The sequence below is a fragment of the Callithrix jacchus genome, chromosome 4, assembly GCF_049354715.1.
Source record: "Callithrix jacchus isolate 240 chromosome 4, calJac240_pri, whole genome shotgun sequence".
NCBI lineage: Eukaryota > Metazoa > Chordata > Mammalia > Primates > Cebidae > Callithrix > Callithrix jacchus.
Genome location: NC_133505.1, coordinates 172,904,010 through 172,930,976, shown reverse-complemented (window position 1 = coordinate 172,930,976; position 26,967 = coordinate 172,904,010). Strand labels below are relative to the sequence as shown.

The 26,967-nt window shown below is 45.1% G+C and overlaps 1 protein-coding gene and 1 pseudogene across 5 annotated transcripts; both read left to right on the top strand.

Moving 5' to 3' along the window:
- The first annotated feature begins 1,609 nt into the window (after nt 1-1,609).
- SFT2D1 (SFT2 domain containing 1) lies at nt 1,610-26,967 on the top strand. 5 transcript variants are annotated; one of them, XR_013534679.1, is made up of 8 exons: nt 1,610-1,777; nt 15,270-15,356; nt 15,929-16,011; nt 17,086-17,167; nt 18,918-18,953; nt 20,821-20,879; nt 22,365-22,545; nt 26,436-26,967. XR_013534679.1 is itself a non-coding variant. In XM_003732771.7 (8 exons), the coding sequence occupies exons 1-8, from the start codon at nt 1,715-1,717 to the stop codon at nt 26,473-26,475; spliced, it is 480 nt and encodes a 159-aa protein (XP_003732819.3). In that variant the 5' UTR covers nt 1,610-1,714; the 3' UTR covers nt 26,476-26,967. The 5 variants fall into 5 exon arrangements, 3 of the variants coding, with proteins under 3 accessions (XP_003732819.3, XP_035153019.2, XP_078226589.1); XR_013534680.1 differs by lacking the exon at nt 26,436-26,967 and adding an exon at nt 23,649-24,528; XM_003732771.7 differs by having other exon boundaries at nt 22,516-22,545.
- Nucleotides 23,693-25,009, top strand: LOC144582246 (MAGUK p55 subfamily member 4 pseudogene; annotated as a pseudogene).

The window sequence follows — 26,967 nt, the reverse complement described above, 5'->3', positions numbered from 1 at the left end:
GGATTACAGGCACGCGCCACCATGCCCAGCTAATTTTTTGTATTTTTAGTAGAGATGGGGTTTCACCTTGTTGACCAGGATGGTCTCGATCTCTTGACCTCGTGATCCACCCGCCTCGGCCTCCCAAAGTGCCGGGATTATAGGCGTGAGCCACCGCGCCCGGCCATATCCACCTTTTCAATGGAAAGATTTTAGGGAGAAAATGGAGTGGGCAAAGCAGTTAAAGAAAATAATCGACATTCTCATTACCAGCTTACCAAACCTAGAAGCAAATAGAAGAGCAAAAGCTATCACTTAATGACTTTGGAGTGGTATATTTATAAAAATCTCCAAGCTTCTCTGGAGCTCATATGAGACAGGCAGCCCTGATTTTTAATCTCCTTTCTTAGCAGGGCGGAAAACAATAGAAAGATGCCACTTCTTCATTTGTTAGTGTTTGTTCACCCAGCACAAGTCAGAGAACAGTAAACACTTGTTCAATGGTCTGCACTGTTTACACAAAACTGGAAAGATGGGTTGGATTAATTATTCCTTTTATAAGTAAGATTACACTCTTTCAAACTCTTAGCCGGTGGGTGAACTGCATAAAGAAATAGCTCTCACAGCCAGGCACGGTGGCGCACGCCTGTAATCGCAGCACTCTGGAAGGTTGAAGCAGGCGGATTACAAGGTTAGGGGTTCGAAACCAGCCTGACCAACACATGGTGAAAACCCCTCTACTAAAGATACAAAAAATTAGCTGGGCATGGTGGTGCATGCCTGTAATTCCAGCTACTCAGGAGGCTGAGGCAGGAGAATTGCCTGAACCCAGGAGGCGGAGGTTGCGGTGAGCCGAGATCGCACCATTGCACTCCAGCCTGGGTAACAAGAGCGAAACTCCGACTCAAAAAAAAAAAAAAAAAAAAATTAGGATTACAGGTGTGGTGGCGCACACCTGTAGTACCAGCTACTTGGGAGGCTGAGGCAGGAGAATTACTTGAACCTGGGAGGGGGAGGTTGCGGCGAGCCGAGAGGCCACTGCACTCCAGCCTGGGCCACAAAGCGAGACTCCATCTCAAAAAAAAAAGAAATAGCTCTCACAAGGGCAAAGGAGCGAGGCAGCCTCCTGAGATGGTCTGAAGTACAGCTCCTCTTTCATCCTGGGGGGCAGGTGTTTGTCTCCGGATGAGGAGACCCCGCTGGGAGAGCTGGCACGGCCTCCAGGGAACCTCGTGGGTGGCAGGGCGCTCGTCGGAGCACGGCCACCTGCCCTCAGCCGCCCTCCGCTCCCCGATTCCAGCCGAGCGGGGACGCATACCGGGCCTTGGCTCTGGGAACCTGGGGCGCCGCGGACCCGCCCAGGGGGGCCCCTCGCGGGGTCCGGGGCAAGATGGATCTGCAGGGCTCAATGGTCGTGCCCCAGTCGGGTCTACACTCATGGCCGTGCGCCCGCTGTAGGCAAGGGACCCACACCCCGCGCACCTCGCAGACAACGGGATGGGACACCCCTACCGTCAGCGCCCACTCCCCAGGCTTCACCGACCACCGAGGGGCCCGAGGAGAGGGCTGGCGAGCATGCGCAGACTGCTACGGCGGCCGCTGAGGCCGCGCTGACGCACCGGAAGTGGGCGGAGCAGACCTTCGGCCGCTGCGTGGGGATTCGGGTTCGGGGTTTCCTGGTGGGCGCCAGGGGCGGGCGATAGAGTGGCTGGCGCTACGGCCCGGGAACTAGGCCATGGAGAAGCTGCGGCGGGTCCTGAGCGGCCAGGACGACGAGGAGCAGGGCCTGACCGCGCAGGTAGCGAATCCGCCCCCTGGGGCTGCCTGCGGACCCCGGCCGCAGTGAGGACGGGCGGAGCGGGTGGAGTAGGTGCGAGGCCGGGGGTCTGGGCGTCCTCTGCTCGGCCGGTGGATTCAGGAGGGCTCAGCCTGCTTCCTGGGGAGATTTTGAGAACTCTCCCGATTTCCATCGGGTCTACTTAAGCCCGCTTTGAGACCTACCCTCCGACTTCCCCATCCGGCCTTCGGAGCCTCAGGAACCCGCTAATGCCTGCCTTCGCTGTCCCGCATCATCCGTCGCTCCCACGCCCGGCTTGGTTTTCTGAGCCTTGTGCGGGGTCTGGCCTCGGGCGGGGCAACGCAGGTAGCTGCGCGGGGCATTTATCCTGCGAGCTGCAGTGAGCCAAGCGCCTGAGCTTGTTGCACCTGTTTGCCTCTGGAGGCGAATGAGGCGCAGTGTGCGTGCGTGTGCGTGTGTGTGTGTGTGTGTGTGTGTGTGCTGGGGGGCGGTGACGTCTTTTGGAAATAGGAAACTGGAGGAAAAACCAACCGGACATTGGTAAGTGAAAGGTAGTGAGCCCTGGTAAGAGTTTTTTTTCTTAATAAAAGCCCTTGTGTCTGCGCCTTACCCACGAGACTTGGTAAGTGTTACTGCCTCCAGCAAGAAGGTTAAAACAGCAGTGGGGCAGGAACGGCGCATGAGGATTTTTGTTATTGCATGCGATTGTATTGCATGTTATTGTTCCGTGCTGTCACAGACGTCGAACGTTTAAAAATGAATTGTGTTTTATAAGGATCTTGTATTTGTCTCTTCCTGACTTCCTTCCTTGTCATTATACTTATTCAGCACTCCTTGTGGGCAGAGTTCTGGGCTAGCGTTTTGGGTTCAGAGAATATAAGACGTGCGTGTTCTTATTGCACCCTGTAACTCTGTAAATAGTAATACTAGAACCTATAAACAGTAATGTTAGTAAGGCACTATGTGGCTTACCCAACTAAGTTAACGTTTCTTGAGCCGCTATTTGGTGCTCCACTTGACCTTCTACATCTGTGCTGTACAGCACATTACCACAGCCACGTGTGACCAATTAATTAATTTTTTTTTTGAGATGGAGTCTTGCTGTGTTGCTCAGGCTGGAGCGCAGTGGTTCGATCTCAGCTCACTGCAACCTCCGCCTCCCCAGGTTCAAACAATTCTCCTGCCTCAGCCTCCTGAGTAGCTGGAATTACAGGCACCTGCCACCACTGCCGGCTAGTTTTTTTTTTTTTTTGTAGTTTTAGTCAAGATGGGGTTTCACCATGTTAGGCTGGTCTCGAACTCTTGACCTCAAGTAATCCGCCCATCTTGAACTCACAAAAAGCTAGGATGACAGGCTTGAGCCACCGCGCCTGGCTCAATTAAATGTAAATTAACTAAAATTAAATAAAACGTAAAATTCAGTTCCTTAGTCACAGCAACCACATTTCCCGTGTTCAGCAGGCACGTGTGGTTGAAGCGTACTGTACTGAACAGTGCAGATACAGAACATTTGCATTGCGGAAAGCTCTGTTGGATCGTGCTACTCTAAACTTTGGAGATGCGAAGGTGACATCATTTACCTTGAGCGCACTGTCTAGAGGGGAGAAAGATATGTGGAGAAGTAATCAAAGATTAGAGTAACTGGCTTTATATACAAGCGCCGTGAGTTCAGGGGACATGATCTCGTTAACGAATATTCAGGTTCCTACATATTTGGGCATAGTTCAAGATGCAGGTGTTAATAACAGTGACCAGCACAAAGAAGTCTTTCACATGGAACTTAAATTTTAACTGGAGGAAACAGTGAACAGACAAGTAAGTATATAATGTGTCAAACAGCCGCAGGAAAAGTCAGAGCAGGTTGAGGAGTTTGGGGTTGCCATGTTATGTAGATAAGGCCTCCCTGCCACGGTGCCATATGAGCATAGCTCAGAAGAGCTACTGGGATGTCTGGGTATCCTGTGAATAAGAGCCTCCAAGGCAGAGGGCACGGCAGATACGGAGTCCCGAGTGGAATGTGGCCAGCATGTTCAAGGCCGGTAAGGAGGCCAGAGGGCCTGGAGCAGGGGGGCAAAAAAGAGGGACGAGTTCAGGGGAGAAAGTGAGGCAGGAAGCGGAATTCTCAGTTGTGAGGGTTCTCATAGGCCATAGAAAGGATTTTAGCTTTACTGGGAGCGTGACAAGAAGCCTTTGGGTTTTGAGCAGAGTGGTGGTATTTTAAAGGATTTGTATTTTAAAGGATCACTCTGGTTACTCTGTGGAGAACAAGCTATAGGGGCATGGTTAGAGACTGGGCTGCAGACAAGTACAGCAGTCCTGCCAAGAGAGGACTGTGCCTCAAATTGGTGATAGAAGTGGTTTAAAAAGCAAAAAAAAGCCTGTTTAAGAAGCAAAAAGTAGTCAGATTCTGTAAATGTTCTGAGTGTGTAGCCAGCAGGCCTCGCTGTTGATGGATTGCATGTGTCAGAGTGAGAGGAGCCAAGGATGCCTCATGGCATTCAACCTGAGCATCTGGAGAGGTGGAGCTGCCATTCAGTGAATGTGGGAGGAGCAGCTTCAGGGAGGAAAATCATTTCGGTGTGGATGTGAAGTCTGAGATCCAGGTAGCATCCAAGTGGAGATGTCAGGAAAGCAGTTGGATGTAAGACTCTAGAGTTTGTGGGAGGAAATATGAGAGAGAGGAGATCATCAAGTAGGAAAGAGGTGAAGTCCGGGGTTTAACTTGTGGTTTTCTCTGGTGTGTAGAGGTCTAGAGGATGAGCAGATGCTAGCAAAGACAGCTGAGAGGAGCGGTGAGAGGAGGAGGAGAACCAGGAGAGTAGGATGCCCCAGAAAGTCAGGGAAGAGAGTGCTTTAGGAAGGGGAGGGGACCTAGTATTGTTGCTGGGTCTCAGAAGTTAAGAGCAGATTACCTGTGGAGGTTATCTCGAGGAAGTTGTCACTTCCTCAAGAGCAGTCTTGGTGGCTGGATGGTGGCAGAGGCCTGATTGAGGTCAGGGGAGAATAGTAAGAGAAGATGGAGACGGTATGGCCATCTCAGTGATTTTTTCCTGTAGAGCAAAGAAGTGGGTGGTAGTTGAAGGACGCAGTGGGGTCGGGAACATGTCATTTTTCCGAGGAAAATACTGCATGTTTCTGTGCACTGGGGATGGTCCAGGAAAGGGAAAATGGTGGTCAGGCCAGAGGAGCTTGTTGCTAGGGGGCTATTCAGGAGCGCCTTGGAAGCGGTGGGATCTGATGCACAGGGAGGGGTGCGGTCTGGATGAATGTGCACAGGCTGATGGGAGGCGGGGCCCAGAGTGCATCCAGGCACAGGTGCAGATGCAGTGGTTGGAGCATGTGGGAATGGTTTTTATGATTCCTTACTTGTTCTCTCTGAAATAGGAAATAAGGCTACCAGCTGGAAGTTTGGAGGAGGTGGGTCTTGGAAGTTCAAAGAGAAGGTCTGAAGTGGTTGCTGAAGGAGAGGGAATGGATAAGGGAGACAGCAGCCCTGCTTGCATCCTGAGGCCTCACCTGTTGAGGATAAGTGACAGTCAGCATAGTTATGAATTTATCTTCAGCCACATACTGCAGCAGGAGCACAGGGCAGAGAATTTGGTTAACCAGAGTTCAGTTTTGCCTGGTGAACACAGGACAGAAGGTGAAGGAGTTGTGTATGTGTGTAAGGAGTGACCACAGGAGAGCAGTGAGGGCATAGGGAGTGTGGGGAGAGGTGAGGTGCGGTAGGACCCATGGGCCGTGGGTAGCTAGAGATGTCGGAAGGTGGCAGTGCTGGTCCAAAAGAGGAATACTTGAAATTGAGATTATAGAGACTACTGAGATTATGGCATGTTTATTATTACTAGATAGGGGGTTTGGCTGAGGTCGGGGGAGAATTGGATCATTGGAGGAAAAAAGGTCAAGGAACCAAGACTCTTCGAGTTTTGAAAGGATTGTTTACACCACTAATGAAACCACCATGAATTGAAACAGAATTGTTGGGGAGATGCCAGTGAGCCCCATATAGAGGCCTTCACAGGAGGAGAGGTGTGAGCCAGAGGGAGTAGGTATGCAGCGAGCAGTAGTGGAGGGCACAGAGTGATGCAGGACTTGAAAGCAGGTGTCTCTAGGGAGGAGGAAGGGCCGGAAGCGGCAGTGAGGAGGGGAAGACACCTAGCTCACTGCCTGTCCAAGTGGTGCAGGGGAGAGCGCTGGCCCTGGAGACCAAATGTCAAACCTGGCAGGAAGGCGAGAGGATGATCAGAGCAGAGGGTGAGGACATAGGGAGGTTTGCTGTTGGTGTTCAGGGATGGGTAGGAGGTGAGACGGGATTAAAGGCGCACAGACCCGAATAGGGTGAGGGTTGACCTGAGAGTGATGCATGTCTAGTCGTAACCAGAATGGTAGGCATGTTGGAATTGGGTATTGACAGGGATGGTTCTAGGCCAACTGAGGAGTCAGGCGAGGCAGTGAAGGTCATAGGGGAGCATCCTGACATCCAGGCTATGTCATCCTCCGGGGAGAGGCACGGTGGCCAGAGTTCTGGGGCCCTGCCTTTGAGATTTCTGGGAAGAAATCAAGGAGGGAAAGATCTGAGCCAGGTCTTAGAGAGTTGGTCATATCCCTCCCCAATCACATCCTTCAGTGACTTCCTGCAGCACTTGAATAAAATCCAGATCCCTCCCCCCTTGGCCTCTCAAGCCCGCACTGCTTTTCAGCCTGCCTCCCCACCTTCTCCCCAGTGTTCGCCTTGCCCAGCCCTCTTTCTCCTCAGTTGGAGCCATTTTCTTCTGCCTGGGAGATGTGGCAGTTACATTTCTTTTTTCTAGAATACCCCTTCCTGGCTCTTTTCAGGGCTGGATTTGTCACTTCCTAATGTCTTTACTTGGTCACCTCTTTAGAGAGGCCCTTCCTGGCCCAGTTACTCTGCCCCCATTTATGTCCTTAGTAGAACCTGCCCCATTAGTTTATTGCGTGTGTTCCCCCATCTGAATGTAAATGTGCTAGGTACTCTCTTACTTCCTCCTGTATATGTAGAACCTACCAAGTACCTGGCATATAGTAGCCATTCGTAACTACTTGTTGAACAAACATAGATGAGTGAGTAGTTTGGATTTGGGCAACTACCGAGGAGAGGTGGGGGTGTTGGCATAAGGTACTCGTTGGGAGTTAGATGATAAGAACTTAATGCAAGAACATCCTATGGAGGTCTCTCCTGGGAACCCCTGCTAACCCCTGCCCACAATTTGCGAGATATCTTGGTCCATTCAGCCTGCTGTAACAATACACCTCAGACTTAGTGATTTATAAACAGCAGATACTTATTTCTGGTCTGGAAGCCAGAAGTCAGAGATCAAGGTGCACTCATGGGTTCTTGGTGAGGGCCCCCTTCCTGGTGTCACACTGTTGCCTCTGGTTTTATCCTGACATGGCAGAGAACTTTAGTCTCTTTCTCATCTTAGAAGGGCATGAATCCCATTCATGAAGACTTCACCCTCATGACCTGATCATCTCCTGAAGGGCCATCGTCCAGTACCATTGCTGTGGGGGTGAGGATTTCAGCAAACACTCAGACCATAGCACATGGATTGAGACAAGTCATTTGCTTGTTAACGGAATATTTCATATTTACAAATGGCATCAATTTATCATGTTTCACTTCAAAGATCACCATGTGGAAGATGGTAATAAGAGAAAAATGCCTAATATTATACGATTTAAGCTCTCTCTGCCTTTCCCACTTAGAAGATTATAAGTATATGGGCCGGGCATGGTGGCTCACGCCTGTAATCTGAGCCCTTTGGGAGGCCGAGGCGGGCGGATCACAAAGTCAGGAGTTCAAGACCAGCCTGGCCAATATGGTGATACCCGGCCTCTCCTCGTAATACAAAAATTAGCCAGGTATGGTGGTGTGCACCTGTAGTCCCAGCTACTCAGGAGGCTGAGGCAGAAGAATATCTTGAACCTGGGAGGTTGCAGTGAGTTGAGATCGCGCCACTGCACTCTAGCTTGGGCGACAGAGCAAGACTCTCAAAAAAAAAAAAAAAAAAAAGATTGTAAATATAACACCTACCTTATCTACTTCCCTTCACTATTCCTGTGGTGGGTCCGGGCGAGGTGGTTAGGGTGAGAGTGCAGAGAAAGTAGAGGAAGAAGCTGTCTTTCCAGTTAGAGGGAACTCAAGCGGCAGAGGAGACCCCTGAGAAGGAGCAGCTGCTGAGGTGGGAGGACAGTCAGGATTGCTGATAGGAGGTGGGAGTTGAAGAAAACATAGCAAGCGGGAGGGAGTGAAGTGTCCTGCGCTGTTGAGTTGGAAAGGATACTGAAGTCTCGAAAATGTCCCTTGGAATTAAGGACAGGGAAGTGACAGGGTTTCAGCCAGGTGAGGGGCAAAGGTAGACTGATCAAGAGGAGCTTCCTAGTCACTGTGCTGGGTGCGTGCCAGCTGGGGGTCCCGTCCATTCCCACAGCCTCAAATAAGCATCCCTGGGAAAGAAGGCACTGGGCTAGGGAGGGAAATACATGAAAAGGCGTGGCTGGCCGAATGGGACCTTGACTGCACCTCCCTAGGGGCTGCAGTACCTGGGCAGTGCTCCAAGTCTGGTGTTTGCAGAGGGCACGTTCCCCGGGAGGCCTACCAGGGAGAGCCTGTGTAATTGCCTGTGGCCAACCCTGAAATCACTCACAGCTGTTGTGATCTGGATGTTTGTGTCCCCCCAGAATTCTTATGTTCAAACTTAATTCCCAAGGCGATGATATGAAGAGGAGGGCCTTTGGGACATGATCAGGAATGGGATTCATACCCTAATAAAAGAGGCCCCGCACCACATGCAGTGGCTCATGCCTGTAATCCCAGCACTTTGGAAGCCTGGGGCAGAAGGATTGCTTGGGCCCAGGAGTTCAAGAGTAGCCTAGGCAACATGGCAAGACCCCATCTCTACAAAAAAATTTAAAAAATTGGTTGGGCATGATGGTGTGTACCTGTGGTCCCAGCTACATGGGAGGCTGTGGCGGGAGGATTGCTTGAGCCTGGGAAGTTGAGGGAAAAAAGGATCCATTGCCCTTTCCACCATGTGAGGACTCAGAAGGCGCCATCTATGAACCAGAGAGGCGTCCTCATCAGACGCCGAATCTGCTGGTGCCTTGATCATGAACTTCCAGTCGCACTTATTTCTTCACTTGTGAGAAGTAAGTGTCTGTTGTTTATAAGCTACCCAGTCCACAGTATTTTTTTAAGAGAATTAAATCGTTTATTGGCTATGATTATGGATGATACACAAGCTTCATTCCCATCTCAAATGTTTCTGGTATCATTATTCAGTTTAGATACTTTGCGTGGGGTGTGCCGACATCATTTTTATAACCAGTAATTCTATGATGTTGCTTGGGTGATCACCTTTTGTGGTGAACTGCAGGTCACAACAGTAACTGTCAGTTCAGCTACACCAAGCTTACTGCAGAGAGTGGCCTCTCCACCCAAGCGGATTGTAAATAGTTCCAGGTAGAACCTGGCATCTCCCTGAGGGAATTCTGGCTTCACACTCGTGGGGGAATTTACCAAGATGGCTTCAGAGGAGACTAACTTTACATAGCACATTTTTAAAAAAGACACATTATTCAGTGTTGTGATCAGACTATTAAATTTAGCCATCAACAGATGGATCAAAAAAAAAAAAAACTACATTAAAATTCTTTGTTGGAATGCTTGATACTTTCTACAGAATGAAAACTAACCTGTCAATAAAATTAGTCACAAATACAGTCCTGGAGTTTTTTGCTCATACACGAGTGTTGCCTAAAACATGTCTTCTTTGTAGCAGCTGGGCTCTGCCACCACTGTGCTTGGCTGGGTGAGTTCACAAATGCCTGGTAATCTGTAGCTTCCCTGTCGCTTCTCCGGCTCTCCTCTTCTGCTAAGCTTTGTTTCCTGCCAGTGATTAAAGTCTTCTGCCAGGGCCATGGCTACTGCTGCTACTGGACAAAAAGAAGGCTAGCCACCTTCTTTTTTGGAACCCATTTATGCCCAGTGTTCCATTATTGGAATGCTAAGCATGTGGGAGTTACTTATATTCTATTTGCTCAAGGTCATCGTCAAGGTCTGATTTTTCAAATTCGAAAAAATATTGCAACCTCAAGCATAAATGGGTTTAAATCTTCTGCCAGTGCCAAGGTGACCATTGCTGCTACTAGAACCACCACAGTTACCTTGGTTTTGTGGTTTGGCAAAGTATTGGCCTCCATCACGGTAGGGGCCAGAGCTTCTGCCTCCAAAGTTTCCTCCCTTTATGGGTCCAAAATTTGAAGGCTGATTGTTGTAATTGCCAAAATCATTGGTGCTTCCACCACCTCCAGAATTGATTCCATCATTACCAAATCCATGACAGTCATCCCCGCTGCCACTCTATCGACCGCCACAACTGTGGACAGCAGCCACCAAAGCCACCATGACCACTGAAGTTCCCTCCATCACCAAAGTCGTCATTCCCACCGAAACCACCTCCACAGCCACCACCAAAGTTTCCAGAACTTTCTACCTCGGGCTGGATGAAGCACTCACTGTTTCTTGCTTTCACGGGACTTCCCTAAGTTCACAGTTGTGGTCATTCACAGTGTGGTGTTTCTGAGCGACTGTCTTGTCCACAGGGTCATGGTTGTCAAAGGCTACAAAGGCATAGCCTCTTGTTGCCACTGCCTCTGTCAGGCATCATTTCAGTCACTTCAGTTTTTCCATACTGCTGAAGATCTCTTAGGTGATATTCTTTAGTGTCTTCTTTTATGCCACCAACACATACCTTTTTCACATTTAGGTGGGCACCTGGTCTTTGAGAATCTTCTGTTTGGTTCCACAGCTCTTCTGTCTACCGTGTGTGGCCTTGCATTCATGGCTGCATCTACCTCCTCCACAGTGGCATAGTGACAAACCCAAAGCCCCTGGAGTGCTTGGTGTTTGGATGTCGATTGCTCTAAATGGCTTCTCCCGTTCTCCTCGGTTGTTTCAAAGCTCAACCCTCTGATGATGAGCCTCCACAGCTCTGAAGCCTCCTTGAGTGACTCTGAGTTAGGCTGGAGTACAGTGATGTGATCTCGGCTCACTGCAACCTCCAACTCCCAGGCTCGGCTGATCCTCCCACTTCGGCCTCCCACGTAGCCTGGACCACAGGTATGTGCCCCTATACCTGGCTAATTTTTGTATTTTTTTGTAGAGATTGGGTCTCCCCATATTGCCCAGGCTGGTCTTGAACTGGGTTCAAGCGATCTGCCTGCCTTAGCCTCCCAAAGTGCTAGGATTACAGGCATGAGCCACAGTGCTTGGCCTTTGGTATATTTGTTGTAGCAGCCAGCACATAGATTTTTTAATCAGGAGCTTGACACCTTACCCAGCACTTAGGACAGGCACGTAGCAGAACTCAAGGCTCAAGCAGTATGTATTGAGCCAGTTAGTGGGTGGGTGGCTGGGTGGGTGGATGGATGGATGGATGTATAGATATGCAGGGGCTGGAAGGTGAAGCCTGTTTGTTTAAGATGGAAGGGGCTTCAGCATGTTTGAAAGTTGATGGACACAGTTTCAGAGAGCAAGAACATCGTTCACTAGAGGAAAAAGCCCGATAGCATAAATTCCCTGAGCAGGTAAGGGGTTGGCTGTAAAGCAGGGTGGACAGGTGGATCTCAGCTCTGTGGGAAACAGGAAAGGGCGAGAGGATGGGTGTTCTTTCTGGGTTTGGTGGTTTGGTCACAGTAGGAAGGTAAGGGGAGTTCCCACCGATGCCTTTGGGTTTCTGTGTGTGAAGTAGGGGAGGTTGTCTGCTAAGAATGGAAGCATGGGGCAGGAAGCAGAGGTTTAAAGTGAGTTAGAGTAAAATGCAGGTTGAGGTGAAACAAGAAGCCTTAGCTTGCCAGGCAGCAGCGTCTGCAGGCTGTGGGGGCCGATGAGGACAGGCTCAGGAACCCCTGCCCTGTGCCTGACTCTGCCCAGCAGTGCTCAGCTCAGCACCTCTTGGAGCAGAAGGAGGGAAAGCTGCACTCAGGTTTTTCCCAGGGGAGGCAGCAGAAAGGGAATTTGAATGTCCTGTTGAAGCCACTGAAAAAAGAAGGAGAAGGGCCGATGAGGCGTCCAGAAGGCCAAGCAGTCAGCATGATGGGAGCCAAGGAACTATCCTGCTACCAGGAAGAAACAGGTCAGAGAGCAGCAGCTGGAATTTTGGAGATGGGGTAATTTTGAGTTGAAAGACTGCCCTGGGATGGGTCGCTGAGCAGAGTGGAGGGGAGAGGCCATTGGAGATTAGGGGGTGAGGAGCAGAAAGGCCAGGCTGCCCACGTGGACGTGGACACTGTGCCAATTGCGTCAAGGATCTGGTAGGCCCTGTAATGAAGAGTGCTGAATGAGGAGGAGGAAGAGGATGGCTCTCAAAAGTGTGGCTCCCAGCAGCAGGTGTGGGGAGTAGGGGGCTGGGAGAGCGGCAGTTCTGCCTGGAATGGCCCTGAGGAGCAGAGCTGCTGGAGGAGGGCATGGGGTGGAGCCCACCGCAGAGGGCCTGTGTCTTTTTCTCACTGTCTACACAGCTTTGTCTTTTTATACCCATGGCTATTTTGAAAAAGGAGTGGGAAGAATACTGGGTTCAGTGTCATCATTAGTCAAAAGCTGTGTTTCCTGTGTTGAGGTGGCAGTAGTTCAGGAGCAAGGCTCAGGTCCTTCCAGCTCTGCTGTTCCCTGGTGCTTCGTGGATTAGAGCTGTTCCCCAGCTTCTCCGTCACTTACAGGAGTGGGTTTCAGCTGTGCCGTGGGAGCCACTCATTCAGTCTTCATGTTGTTGCTGCTAGGACTATATTTTCCTCTGTTACGTTTCTCACCTACTTTTTAAAAAAATTAATGAAGTTCTAGTTATAAGCAGTGCTGTGTTTATTGCCACAGGAAGAGAGCACCTGAGGATGGGGAGTGTGGGCCTGCTGAAGGCAGTATATTCTCCTGGCTTCCTCTCCCTGTGGCAACAAATAAGTATAATGATTGATGGAGGTTTTGGGAGAGGAAGAGGTGGCAATTTTGTTTCTTTTGTAAGACTAAATTTAAGAATTAAGGAAGTTGCTGGTTTTGGTGGGATTGCTCCTGATTGGTGGTAAGAGAAAGCAGTACATAAATGCTTATGCTAAGCAGGCTGGGCGTAGTGGCTCATGCCTGTAATCCCAGCACTTTAGGAGGCTGAGGCAGGCAATCACTTGAGGTCAGGAGTTTGACACCAGCCTGGCCAACATAGTGAAGCCCCATCTCTACTAAAAATACAGAAAATTAGCCAGGTGTGGTGGCGTGGACCTGTAGTCCCAGCTACTCAGGAGACTGAGGTAGGAGAATCACTGGAACCTGGGAGGTGGAGGTTGCATTCAGCTGAGATCATGCCTGAGCAACAGAGTGAGGCTGTCTCAAAAAAAAAAAAAAAAAAAAAATTACTGTGATAAGCAAACCTGGGGGCTCAGAGCTCCATCCTAGTTGGAAGATGCACTGCCAGGTTTCTTTCATGTTGAAGCATTTTGCAGTTTTCTCAATTAGGAGTTAGGAAATCTGTATTTGTTTCTGTATCCTGGACAATTTGCAAGGCTTGATGAATCATTTGCTTGTGGATAAAATATTCCATTGTTTACAAATGGAAATAATATTTCATGCTGTTTCGCTTTTAAGATCAATACATGGAAGATGGCAGAAAGGAAAAAAATACCTACTATTATACCAATAACCATGCCGTTTCATTGCTGAGAGAAAAACTGGCTATTGAAAACCAACAATTTAACTTGTGATTTAAACTTATAAAGAAAGTACAAATGGATGCTTTCCTCTCATGAAATCCACACATCGTTGTGGATTCACACTAATCTATAGAAATCATTAGTTTATTCTTTCCATTTTTAATTGACAAAAATTGTGTATGTTGTGTACAGCGTGATGTTTGGACATATGTGTACCTTGTGGGATGGCTAAACCAAGCTAATGAACAGGTCTCCATTTTTTATGACAGATCATTTACTAGGTAGTTCAGTCTTTCCTGCGTATTCTGTCCTGTGTAGTTAAAATATACTTAGTGTGTATTCTTCCTGATCAGTAAGAATGAAATTCAGATGTTTTTATAGGCAGGTTCACTTGTTTGAAATCAAGTGTTTAGTTTTGCGGTAAACAGACGACATTGCTGGAAGCAAGAATGTCCGTGAATTAAAACTTAAGAAACATTTAAAGTGTGTTGAAGAGTGATGTACGTTTCATTGCAGAATACTTAGTTGTTTTTACCTAATTTTCATGCTGCGTAAGGATTCACACATTAATCTCTTGAGGTAAGGAATGCGACCAAATGTATTCTGAGCTATTGCATGTAAAACTTTCTCTTCTTTTTCATTATTCTTGAAAATATAAGCATACAGTTGTATTTTTATGTGGATGTTGTAGTATAAATTAGAAATTTAAATTTTGGAATGTAAATCCTTATTGTGTATTTCTAGTTTCTTGACAGTTACTGTTAATAGATACCTTTTCCGCCTTATTGGGAAAATATATTTTAATAGTATAGTAATCTGAGTGGGTTTAGTTATGGGTTACATACCGTACAAAGTAGATGTAATTTCTACTATTTTCCCCACATAATTTGGCTAGAATTTGCATAGCATATAGGAATGCTGCTCTAGAATAAATGATCTTTTCACAGTATGTTTCTACAGTGGGTGAGGAGGGGCCCAAAGCTTTTATGGGTTGGATTGAAAGAACTTAGAATGGGACCATCTGGTGAGTGCTGTGATGGTCTCTGCTGGGACTGCTCCGGCTCCCTTCTGTAGGTGGCTGGCATCCTCTACCCTGGATGGAGTGTAGTCACCCCACCCCACCCCACCCTGCAGCCAATGACCGGCTAAAGGGAGGTGGCATCTAGAAGGCCAGCCTCTGCCTCAGGGCAGGACTTTCACTGCAGGCCGGAGCTGCCCTCTAGGTGAAACCATGTTCTTGATTGGTTTCTTCCGCTTCTCTATCTGGCTTCCCTCACTTCTTAAAGGTTTCTGCTGAGAGCAGTTCCTGAGTCTCCCCTCAGACTCTGCATCTCGGCACCTAAGGAATTTGTCCTGTGGAGGCTGAAGGAACTGATAGTGAACCCTGTGTACTCTTTCCCAGCCTCAAGAGTTTCAGTGTTTTGCCTGGCTTGTTTCATCTGCCCCCTGTATTTTTTAATCTTTGTGTATTTTATAATGTATCTCCTATGTCGTTTTATCCATATCAGTATATATCGGCTGTGCCTAACAGATAAGGACTTTTGTGACACATATTATCAGACTTAGCAAGATTAATGGTTATTCCTCAATATCGTCTGCGACCCAGACCGTGGTCATAGTGCCCATAACAACCATGGAAACTTAATATTTGTAAGTGACACTATGATATGCAAAATAAATGATTCAGACTGTGTTAAACCTTTAATTTAGTATAAAGAATCAGATTGGTAAATGGTGAATTAAGAATATATTCTAAAATTTCCCATTCTTTATTAAGGTCCTGGATGCCTCGTCCCTTAGTTTCAACACCAGATTGAAATGGTTTGCCATCTGCTTCGTATGTGGCATTTTGTTTTCTATTCTTGTGAGTTAAGGCTTTACCTTGTTTAATAATTTTTATTTTGTGTTGTATTAGACAAATAATTCCATTTAGTACCAAAAAGGAATGTACCTTACTAAATCCCTGTTAGACTGTTTTGATGGAACATATTTATTGAACTGAATTAAAGGGGTAGAGATCAATGAAAATATGTGGAAATTAATATTTTGGGGAGTTTTGTGGATTGTTGAAATAATTTAAGAAAAATTTATCAATGTGTTAAAAGATCTGGTGAGTCAGTAATTATTTAGATGTTTATTACTTTTCATGCTTGCCATTTAACATGAATATTTAACTTAAATAGAGTGAGATTTACTGGTAAACACAGAGTTTTATTATGGCTCATTTATATATGCCAGTGCAAATAGGAAGAAGATTCAAGTTAGTGTTTGACATTGAAAATTCACTTGTTCTGTGTGATCAGACTAGAGTATCTACAAGTGGATTTGCATTTAAACATTATATTATTCCATTGAAATCGTATTACTTGCAGTAGTACATTTATATTTTAACCATTAAAATTATAAAAGCATTTTTAAATAACGATGGTGTCTTAGGGAACTGGATTGCTGTGGCTTCCGGGCGGCATAAAGCTGTTTGCAGTGTTTTACACCCTCGGCAATCTTGCTGCATTAGCCAGGTACGTACGCAAGTTTGCTTCTCAAAATACCTTGTTTGCTCTTGCTACCAAATGTGCCTTTCTAATAAGCACTTTCCTAGCAGGATATTTCTGTAACTCTTACGTATTGTGAATTCAGCCACCAGATTTACATTCATTAGATAAATATGTATTGATTGCTGCTCTATGCCGTCTCCCGTAACAGACGGTATTAGTGCTAGGAATAGCCAGCGTTTTTGGGGCGCTTGCTGTGTGTCTGGGACTGTTGTAAGTGTTTTATATGTATTATGACAAGCTTATGAGGTAAGTAGTATTATCATCCCCATTTATAGCTGGAGATAAGAGCACAGAGCAGGGGAGTCAGAGCTGCCCGTGGCGATGAACCTAATACATGGGTGAGGCAGGAATCCTGCAGACAGTGGGCTTCAGAGCCCAGACTGGTAGCTGCTGCGCTCTAGGTCTTGCTCTTGTGGAGCTTCCATTTTAATGAAGAGGATGTTCACATAATCCAGGAAAAGATCAGCCGGCATTGGTGCTGTGCAGAGAATTAACATAGGGTGTGGCGGCAGTGACTGAGGGCTCATTTAGACGGGGAGGATGGGAGGCCTTCGAGAATCTTTGATACATCTTTGGGTTGTTAATTGTCTTGGTCCCTTTTGTGCTGCAGTAACAGAATACTGTAGACTGGGTAACTTAGAAGTTTGTCTCAGAGTTGCAGGCCTGAAGTCCAAGGTTAAGGCACTGGCTGGCTGGATTTCCTGCTGATGGATGCATCGCACGAGGGGAAGATCCGGTGTGCTCCCAGGAGGAAAGAGGAAAGAGCAGCCTCCAGGCAGCCTCTCCTCTAAGAGCCTTTGATCCCTTTCAGAGGGAGGGGTTCTCACAGCCACGTCCATCCGTCCTTCATCCCATAGCATGTCTATTGGAATAGTTGTGAAGTTTGTTTATAAGTTAAGGAAAAAATAAAACAGATTTCGTGAGAGATATTAATTAAATAAGGCAACAGGGTTTCTTTTTCTAAAAAGGGGCTTATTTTTGCATAGCCAGTTAAATCAGTGGACCTGTACCTCAGTTGCCTTTATTTGTTTCTAATAGTACATGCTTCTTAATGGGGCCTGTGAAGCAACTGAAGAAAATGTTTGAAACAACAAGATTGCTTGCAACCGTTATTATGCTCGTAAGTAAATAATGATTAATTTTTAAAACCTTTCCTGAAGTAGTCTTTGCACTGTTATTTTATGAATAATTACCTGTTCTTCTGTATGTGTACTTCTTGTGTTGAATATGATAATTATATCCTCTGGGCTGTGTGATCATAGAGTTCAGATGGTACAGTTTTGTCTGAGACTGCTGGCTGGGTAAAGTCTGTTTCTGTCGCGTCTGTGGAACGGGGTAGCTGTGTCTTTAAATGAACGCTAGAGCTCGGTGTGCTTTCACTTTTAAGCCCTGCCGATGGCTTCATAAGGGGGCTTATTGTTTGTACCCTTCGGAGGGTGGGTATAGACAGATTACTTCAGTTTCCATATGAATATTCCTAGGGAGAATTAGCGCTATTTGTCATCTGGCTTTTGTCCTTTCCCTGTGTGCCTTCTCGACAAATTCTAACAACATGGCTCCCATAACAGTATCTCTAAATGTGCCCTTCATTGCACTGTGGGTTCTGTCCACGCACTCAGGTCATCGCTCTTATCTTGAGCCTGGGTGGCAGGTAGATGAGAGTTTACACTTCGGTTAGAAGGGTTGTTTCCATTCTCATACATGCTGGGTGTTCAGCTGATCATCGTTTTGTGTATAGTGGGCAGGAAGGGGACCCAAATCCCCTCTGCATCCTGTCTCTGCCTCCTGCCTCTGCCTCCTAACCTATCTGGTCTCTGTCTCTTGTGGATTTCTTTTGCCTTCAAGCATTTATGATGCTTAAAGAATTTATCACCATTGTAACTATTAACATTAGCTTTCCAAACACAGCTAAACTATGTTAATTTATAAGGAAATGTTTGTTAACTCTAATCTGCCTGGCAGTCTTCTCCCATCTCCTCATTAGAGGAAAAACTCATTTTTAGCTTTATTTTTTATGTCTTGATTCAAGTTCATATTTTCTTACAACGTTTATCTTCAATTTTGAATTTTCTATAATAGTGTATGTATCAATGTATATATGTAAACATGTAACTTTACCTAGATTACTAAGAAATTATCGTTCACTGTTAGAATATAGGTAGTTTATATTCCACTAAGATTTTAGTTAGATCAGTTTTATTTAAGAAATCCTGGCACTTATGCTTCACCCTTTTTAGTAATATACTGTACTTTACCAAAGGACACATCAAGTTGAGAGAACGTGGGAGCATTTGGACATATAAACGCCTCCCAAGGTGGCGCACTTTCCTTGGTTTGATTTGCTGCCCACTTAAGATGATGCCTAGTGATGGTGGTGAAGAGGCTCTGCCACACAGAGCCTTCCACGGGCCAGCCCCTGGCTCAAGCCCATCACGGATGCACTCCACCTTACTCATTGCAATAGCCTTTTAAAGCAGGTAAAGCTACTCATTTTAAAGAGAAGACAGGTTTAGACAAGTCCACCGACTTAACCAAGGACCCTCAGATAGCAGGCGTCAGAGCTGGACTCTCTCTAGGTCTTTCTGAGACCACACAGCCCACCTCTCGCGCTCACTCCTGCGCCTGCTTGCTTTCACGGGGATGTGGAAGGATCACCTTTCAGTTTACTTAACAGATTAAATTATTAGGTGTTTCCAGTTCTTTAAAGTAAAATAATACTTACAGACTATATCAGTAAAACCAGTCAGCTGTGTTCTTGCTTTTGTTCTATGGTATATTATCTATGCAAATGAATGCAGAATAGTTTGTGCATTTTTATTAGGCTTTCGAAAGGATCTCTAATTTATAATTTACTCTTTCTTCCCCTGTAGTTGTGTTTCATATTTACCCTGTGTGCTGCTCTTTGGGTAAGTTATATCAGCCCTACTGGCTTTAAGTTAACTGTGTCCCCTCCCCAGGTGAAGTGCCATCACACCATTATCTTAAAATAGCTCCTCTGTTTCTTTTTTTTTAAAAAAACTCTCTAAAGATTAGGTGTTCCTGAAATTTGATGTGGTGACATCCAGCTAATGGCTAAGAGTGCCATAGATTCTGCTGTCTACAGCATAGAGGAAGTCAGTAAACACACATCTGCACATGTGTTCCCCCACCCAGACAGTGGTTAAACATGCCATAGATTCTGCTGTCTACAGCATAGAGGAAGTCAGTAAACACACATCTGCACATGTGTTCCCCCACCCAGACAGTGGTTAAACATGCCATAGATTCTGCTGTCTACAGCATAGAGGAAGTCAGTAAACACACATCTGCACATGTGTTCCCCCACCCAGACAGTGGTTAAACATGCCATAGATTCTGCTGTCTACAGCATAGAGGAAGTCAGTAAACACACATCTGCACATGTGTTCCCCCACCCAGACAGTGGTTAAACATGCCATAGATTCTGCTGTCTACAGCATAGAGGAAGTCAGTAAACACACATCTGCACATGTGTTCCCCCACCCAGACAGTGGTTAAATATGCCATAGATTCTGCTGTCTACAGCATGGAGGTCCTTAATAAGCACCTATGTGCGCATGAGCTCGCGTCCTTGTGGGCTCCTTTTTCTCCTCTGACAGTGCTGTGTGGTGGGGGGCCTTTGCTCAGGGGTGTGCTCCCTCCACTGCGCTGCTGCAGGGGCAGCACTTTGTCGCTGCAGTGGTGAGGCACGTGTGCTGCTGAGTACTGAGGTGTAAAACCAATAGGAAGGTCCAGAAAACACAGATGGTAACAACAGAGACAGGAACCGAAATCGTGTGGAGAAGGTTAACAGCTCTTCATTCGCCTTTAAAGACCTACTTTTTGATCTTCCTGATTCTTCATCCTATTTCTTTACTCAACCTATTTCCCAAAAGGGTTTGAAGCAGTTCTTGAGCTATCAACAAGAAAACATCCCGTTTTAAAGAAGAAAGGATAGTGTGTGATAGATATTAGACATATTCTATGAAAAATATTCCAGTTTTATTTTGGTGATGTCAGGACATAACTCTAGTTATATGAAATTGATTTATGTGCCATTTCTTGATGAGAAGAGAATATTCTTAAACAACTTGCACATCTATAGAGCATTGATCTTTGGTTTTGGAATTGCCTGTTTACTTATAAACAATAGATTGAAGATAAGTAAAAAAGCTCCTATGGAGAATTCCTTATCAATGGAATTCTTTTACTTACTTATCTTTATCTTTCCAATCTTTAAAAAAAGATTAAAGATAAGTGAAAAAACACTGATGGATAAGGAATTCTCAAAATAGATCTTTTGAAACAACCATGGAAACAGTTTATATTATTCCAGAAGATCACAATAAAATACAATTTTCTTTCAAAGTATCACTCAAGGAGTACATGGGAATGAATAAAACAAGTAGATTTCACATGGGGTGTAGATGTCAGTGGGATTTTAAATGTTGCTTCTAGATAAGTTAACACTGACTTTAAAGACTAACCACCTTTAAAAGTTTAATGTTTTCAGCCTATGCACAATTGTTTCAGTAACATTTATTTAAAGTCATATGTTTTGCTGTATTTAAATTAATGGATATAGTTTTAGATAGGAAATGTATTTTATGGATTTTAAAGTTTCAGATCAACTGTGTCTTAAATTTATCACACTAAAATTTAATAAAGCAGATAAATGGAGCCATCATCCACATGTTTGAAAGAGAAGAATTGAGTTTGACAAAGATGTTTTTAAAACTTTGAAACTCATAATTCCTCTGTTTTTGCTGTTATTAGTGGCATAAGAAGGGACTGGCCGTATTATTCTGCATATTGCAGTTCTTGTCAATGACTTGGTAAGTCTTTCCTTACCCTAGTAAAATGTTAAAATTGCTTGAGATGGGACAGGCATTTTGTTTGGAATCTGTAAAGCCCTAGCATTCTATCTTGTGTTTCGGAGCTAGACAGGCCCTGCAAGGTCAGAGGAGGGGAGGTCTGGGATGAGTCCTGCTGGACTTGATAGCGTGGCTCAGTGGTACTGTTAGGGAGAAGTGTGGAGGTGGTTTCACCAGTGTGGGCAGGGCACTGTGCTCATATAGATACATAGTGATATGTTCTGCTTTTTTCTGATGTGAGAAAGAGAAATGATAAGAAAAGTAGGTGATAACATGTAAATCCATAAAAGTGAGACCAAATCACAGGGTGAGACCCAGGGAAGATGAGTTTACCTGCATTCTCCACTCTATTGCTGGATAATTGCAAGGTAGAATTTATCCTAATGTTGACTCTGTGGCCCTGTGGTATCTGGAGATGCCTTCTGAATTGGCCGGGATTAAATACTTGTTAAGGTACTGGTTGAGCATCCCAAATCCAAAATGCTTCAAGATCTAAAACTTTTTTTTTAGACAGTCTCACTCTGCATGATCTTAGCTCACTGCAACCTCTGCCTCCTGGGTTCAAGTGATTCTCGTGCCTCAGCCTTCCACGTAGCTGGGATTACAAGTGTGAGGCACCATGCCCAGCCCAAAATCCAAAACTTCTTGAATGCTGACGTGATGCTCAGATGTGGCTGATGCTCAACCAGTAAACTTAATGCAGATAGTCCAGAAATCCAGTATCTAACAGATTTCCAGTCCCAAGCATTTCAGGTCAGAGATGCTCTACCTGCACTGCCTTTCTGCTTCCCCACTCCACTTTCCTGAGTATCAGTCTTGCCGTGGTTCCTGCTCAGACTCACCTCCTTGTAGCCTTTTTGTGTCTTGCACTGCAAGAGTTCATCTGCATAAAGGCCATAAATACCTGAGCGACTGATTTAGTGTGCCCTGTGGCTCCCAGGCCCTCTCGTGTTAGAGAGCGAAGGTGCTTTTCCTTTCCCTTGAGAGCAGTTCATGCTCGTTTGCTCTCTTTTGCTTCCTGGTTTTGCCATTTTACATTCCTCCTACTGGATGTTACGCAGTTTGGGATCACCTTTGGTTTGGCCCTCTTTCCACTGACAGATGAAGCATCAGTGAATGTTAAATGTAGTTCTCTGTGTATCTCAAAGTAACCACGTGATGTTCTTTACTGGTTTTCATTGATATGTAAATAAACTTAAATTTAATCCTTGGTTATTTTCTCTAGTGTTTGCCTTTTATTGCCTAATCTGTACCTAATAATTGATTTATCCCTAAAGGAGACTATAATTACCAGTGTGGTACAGTTTCTGTTTTCTTCTAAGAAGCTCAAACTCAGCATGCACCAGAATCACCTGGAGAGTTTGTTAAAATGCAGGTTGCTTGCTAAAGCAAGCTTGTGATTTAGGAGGTCTAGGGTAGGGCCTAATAATTTGCGTTTTTAACAAGTTCCCAGGTGATGCTCTCGCTGCTGGTTGGGGTCACACTTTGAGAACCTCTGTACAGTCTCTTGCTGCTGTATTTATTATAAGGTTATATGTGGCATGAAGAAAATCTCATTCTCAGACGAAGATTCAACATGCTTGAATATTTCTTGCAGGTATAGCCTGTCGTACATCCCATACGCAAGGTGAGCTTGTTTGAATTCTGTCTTGTTTCTGGCCCTTTGTCTTCACACAAATAAATGATTTAAGTAATTTTTACATAAAAATGTTGGGGGGCTGATGTTAACTTCCTAAAGGGAAATAAACACGTTTCAATGAGATGAAGAGAAGCTTGCCATGATAGTGTCTGTGTGGAAATATTTTGGCGACATGGAGCAGCTCTGTGGGAGTGTCCTCCCCTCCCACCCTACTGCCTGGCATGCAGTAGGGAATGTGGATGAGATTCTGGAGTCTTCCGTGGCTTTAAGAGTTCAGAAATAGGATGCAGAGACTCCAGGAAAACAAATTCTACTTTAAAAAAAGGAAGTTATGGCTGGGCACAGTGGCTCACACCTGTACTTTTAGCACTTTGGGAGGCCGAGGCAAGCAGATCATTTGAGGTCAGGAGTTTGAGACCAGCCTGGCCACATGGCAAAACCCTGTCTCTACTAAAAATACAAAATTAGCCGAGTGTGGTGGCAGACACCTGGAATCCCAGCTACTTGGGAGGCTGAGGTGGGAGAATCACTTGAACTGGGGAGGCAGAGGTTACAGTGAGCCAAGATCACGCCATTGCACTCCAGCCTGGGTGACAGACCAAGACTCTGTCTCGGGAAAAAAAAAAAGGGAAGTTACTGGGAAAATGAGGTTTATACATAATGCTTGTTTTTAGCCAGCAGAAACATTTTAGTTATATGTCAAGAGGTAACTGGCATTTTAAAATATTTTTCCAGAGAAATGTATTTATTTAATCATGGAAGAGAAAGCAAAACTAGTTCCAATCTTAAATCTGATAGATTTAGAAAAAGATTCTGGAGAGAATCAGAGGCAGGATATCTCAGAGGCCCAGATACCTGCATTTTAACAAAACCTCAGATGCATTCCAAAGATTGAGAGATTAAATTAGAGTTTCTCACCTTTGACATAGATATGAATTATCTGGGCTCTTATTAAAATAGAGATTCTAATTTGGAAGCCTTCTGGTGGAGACTGAGATTGCAGTTCTCACAAGTTCCAGGTGAAGGCGATGCTGTAGTTCTGGGTATACAAAGAATGGAGCATCTTCAGGGTCTTCTCTTGCTCCAAACAGTGTTGAATAAAGAAGAAGGAAGAGAAACTTTGCTTAGAAAGTTGCTTGGAATTAGGCAAGGCAAGGAAAAGCTGCCCAAAGGAATTGCTGGGGGACCCAAGGGAAGAGGAACAAGTCAGCAGAGGTCTCGGGAAGCAACGGGAATTCTGGTGGTCTCAGCCATACCAGCCTCACACCTGCCTCAGATCAGCCCTGTGAGATGACATGAAGGTTGACAAGAAATGTGTGGAAGCAGACAAGGAAGAATCTGTTGGCTATGGTCAGAAGTTCTTTATAGCTGGCTTCCGCTGCGACATGTGCCTTTGTCGCAGGAAATCTCACCTCAGCCCCCTGCAATGGCAGCTGCTACAGTGCAGTGGGTGCCCCTTACGAGGAGCTGGTGAAGTACCAGCGACGCCCTTCAGACAAGTACCGCCTCACAGTGCTCGTGGGACGCTCTGGTGTTGGAGTAAACGAGCTCAGAAGACAACTTACTGAATTTAATCCCAGCCATTTTCAAAGTCCTGTGCCACACACTAGTACTGAAAAGAGTTATGAAATGATGGGCGTAAGTATCACTATGTGTCCAAGGAAACATTTGAAAGCCTCATATTTAGTTACAGGATGCTGGAGCATGGTGAGTACGAAGGCCACCTGTATGGCACTAGTGTGGATGCCGTTCAGACAGTTCTTGACGAAGGAAAAGTCTGTGTCATGGACTTAGAGCCCCAGGATGTTCAAGTGGCTCAAACCCATGAACTGAAGCCCTATGTCGTATTTATAAAGCCTAATATGAGGTGTATGAAACAATCTCAGAAAAATGCCAAGATTATTACTGACTACTTTGTGGATGTGAAGTTCTAGGATGAAGACCTACAAGAGATGGAAAATTTAGCCCAAAGAATGGAAACTGAGTTTGGTCCATTTTGTGATCGTGTGATGGTGAATGACAGCTTGCAAGATGCATGTGCCCAGTTGTTGTCTGCCATACAGAAGGCTCAGGAGGAGCCTCAGTGGGTACCAGCAACATGAATTTCCTCAGATACTGAGTCTTGATGAGACGTCTCGCTGAATGCCGGAGTTTTAACACTGTGCCCTTGTCACAGCCATCTACAGCTGCAATCTGAAACAGCAGCATTTGACCCATTATAATGTGTACAACTTTAAAAGTGCAGCAGTTTATTAATCTTATTTGAAAAAAATTTATTGTACGGTTATGTCGTTACCTATTTGGCTGTTAATTTTTTTTCCTTTAACTCACATGAAGCTGTGGTAGAAATACTAATAATGTTAAGACACTGAGTATGAGACTTTTGCAGATTTCACATGATCTTTTAAGATTCAAATAAAGAGCTTTCCTAAATAAAAAAGGAAAAGAAAAAGATTCTGGCGAGGCACAGCTTTGCCTCTTTGTGAAATTCAAAGCTATGTTCTATATTTAAAAACAGCAAAATTTTCTGCTTAATATGCACAATGAAGGAAATTGGTAGACATTTTATTTTTATTCCATTTTAAATGTATGATTCTTTCTGCTAGATACTTACAAAGAGAAAAAGCAAAACCCAGTCAGCTGCAGGTGACAAAGCTGCTTAATTAGCCAGGGTAATTGACCATGCACGGGAGCGTTAGCAAGGAGACCTCCAGTACTTCTTGATGCCAAGGAAAGATGCTCTGGACGTGATGTCCCATACAGGATGCTCTGCGAGATGGCAGGACTTGGAGAAAATGACCAGCCTCTCCAGACACTGAGGATCCTGCGCTGGAGAGCAATAAGCAATGTATAGAATTTGCCTATAAGTCTCAGATGTTATTAGTGGATATTTTTAATGGCCTACATAAAAGCTTTTTTAATGAATGAAAGTATCAAGAAATAACAGTTTTGGAAGAAAATGTGAAAGGTCAGAATTTAATCTTTTTAAAATTCTGAGGGTTCAGTTATAAACATTACACTTTGTTTTGTTTTGTTTTTGAGACGGAGTCTTGCCCTGTTGCCCAGGCTGGAGTGCAATGGTGTGATCTTGGCTCACCGCAACCTCCACCTCCCAGATTCAAGTGATTCTCCTGCCTCAACCTCCCAAGTAGCTGGGTGGGATTACAGGTGCCCGCCACCATGCCCAGCTTTTTTTTTTATTTTTAGTAGAGACAGGGGTTTCACCATGTTGGCCAGGCTGGTCTTGAATTCCTGACCTCAAGTGATCCACCTGCCTTACAGGCATGAACCATCTCACCTGTCCTAGTTTTTTAAAAAGAAAATTAAATCATCAGGCCAGGTGCGGTGGCTCATGCCTGTAATCCCAGCTACTTAGAGGGCTGGGGCAGGTGGGTGGCTTGAGCCCAGGAGTTCGAGACCAGCCTAGGCATCATAGCAAGACCCTATCTCTACCGGGGAAAAAAAAAAAAAAATTAGCTTGGCATGGTGGCATGCCCTATAGTCTCAGTTCCTTGGGAGGCTGAGGTGGGAGGATCCGTTCACACCTTCACGCCGCTGCACTTAAGCCTGGAAGACAGAGCAAGAGCCTGTCTCAGGAAAAGAAAAAGATCTTTTGTGAGGTTCGTTTTGGGATTTAAACTTATTTCTTTGTATCAAGATCAGTGTATGCGCTAGTAAAAATTTCTTAAGATAAATACCATGTCAAAAATTCACAAAACATTTTCAAGTCTCAGTTCTTAGTTTTAAGTGATACTGAACAAAGTTTTTGTTAATCTAAATATGGGAGAGTCCATTGAGCCCAGTGACTCAGCAGCCACGTTTTTTGCAGCTTTGCTCTTGAGGAATATTATACTGTGTTCCCCTCTTTTTTCCACCAGGGATGCAGTGATTAAATGCTGTTCTTCTGTCCTGAGTTGAAACCCGTGGGAAAGGACACTTGAACGTTGATACTCTGTGTTTGGGGAAGTGTGCTTTTCCCCGTGAAGCGCTCACCCAGAACCAGCTGAAGTGACACTTTCAGACCGTTTCGTACTGTCTCATTTTGTATACTGGCAAAAACCACAGGCTTGATTAAACTGTTCAGTGCTCATAACTTTACATTCATCATGTGTCATTAATATGCTTTTCCAGAGATAAGGAGATTTTTAATCATTGCCAATTGCAAATTATTTTTAGCCAATTTTTAAATCTTTTCAAAACAGCTTTGAAATGTGAATGTTTAAGGGTAGACCTGTGCTGCAAGATACATTCAGCTTTTTGGCTTTTAAAAAATGTCTACATTTTTAATACTTTTTTTTTTTTAAATTTTAAAGGTGAAACTCCTTATTTTAAGCTAAAAATTGCTTATTATGTGTAATAAAAATAATATATAAATCTTTACAATTTTGAAATAAACCCTCCTTGGAAAAA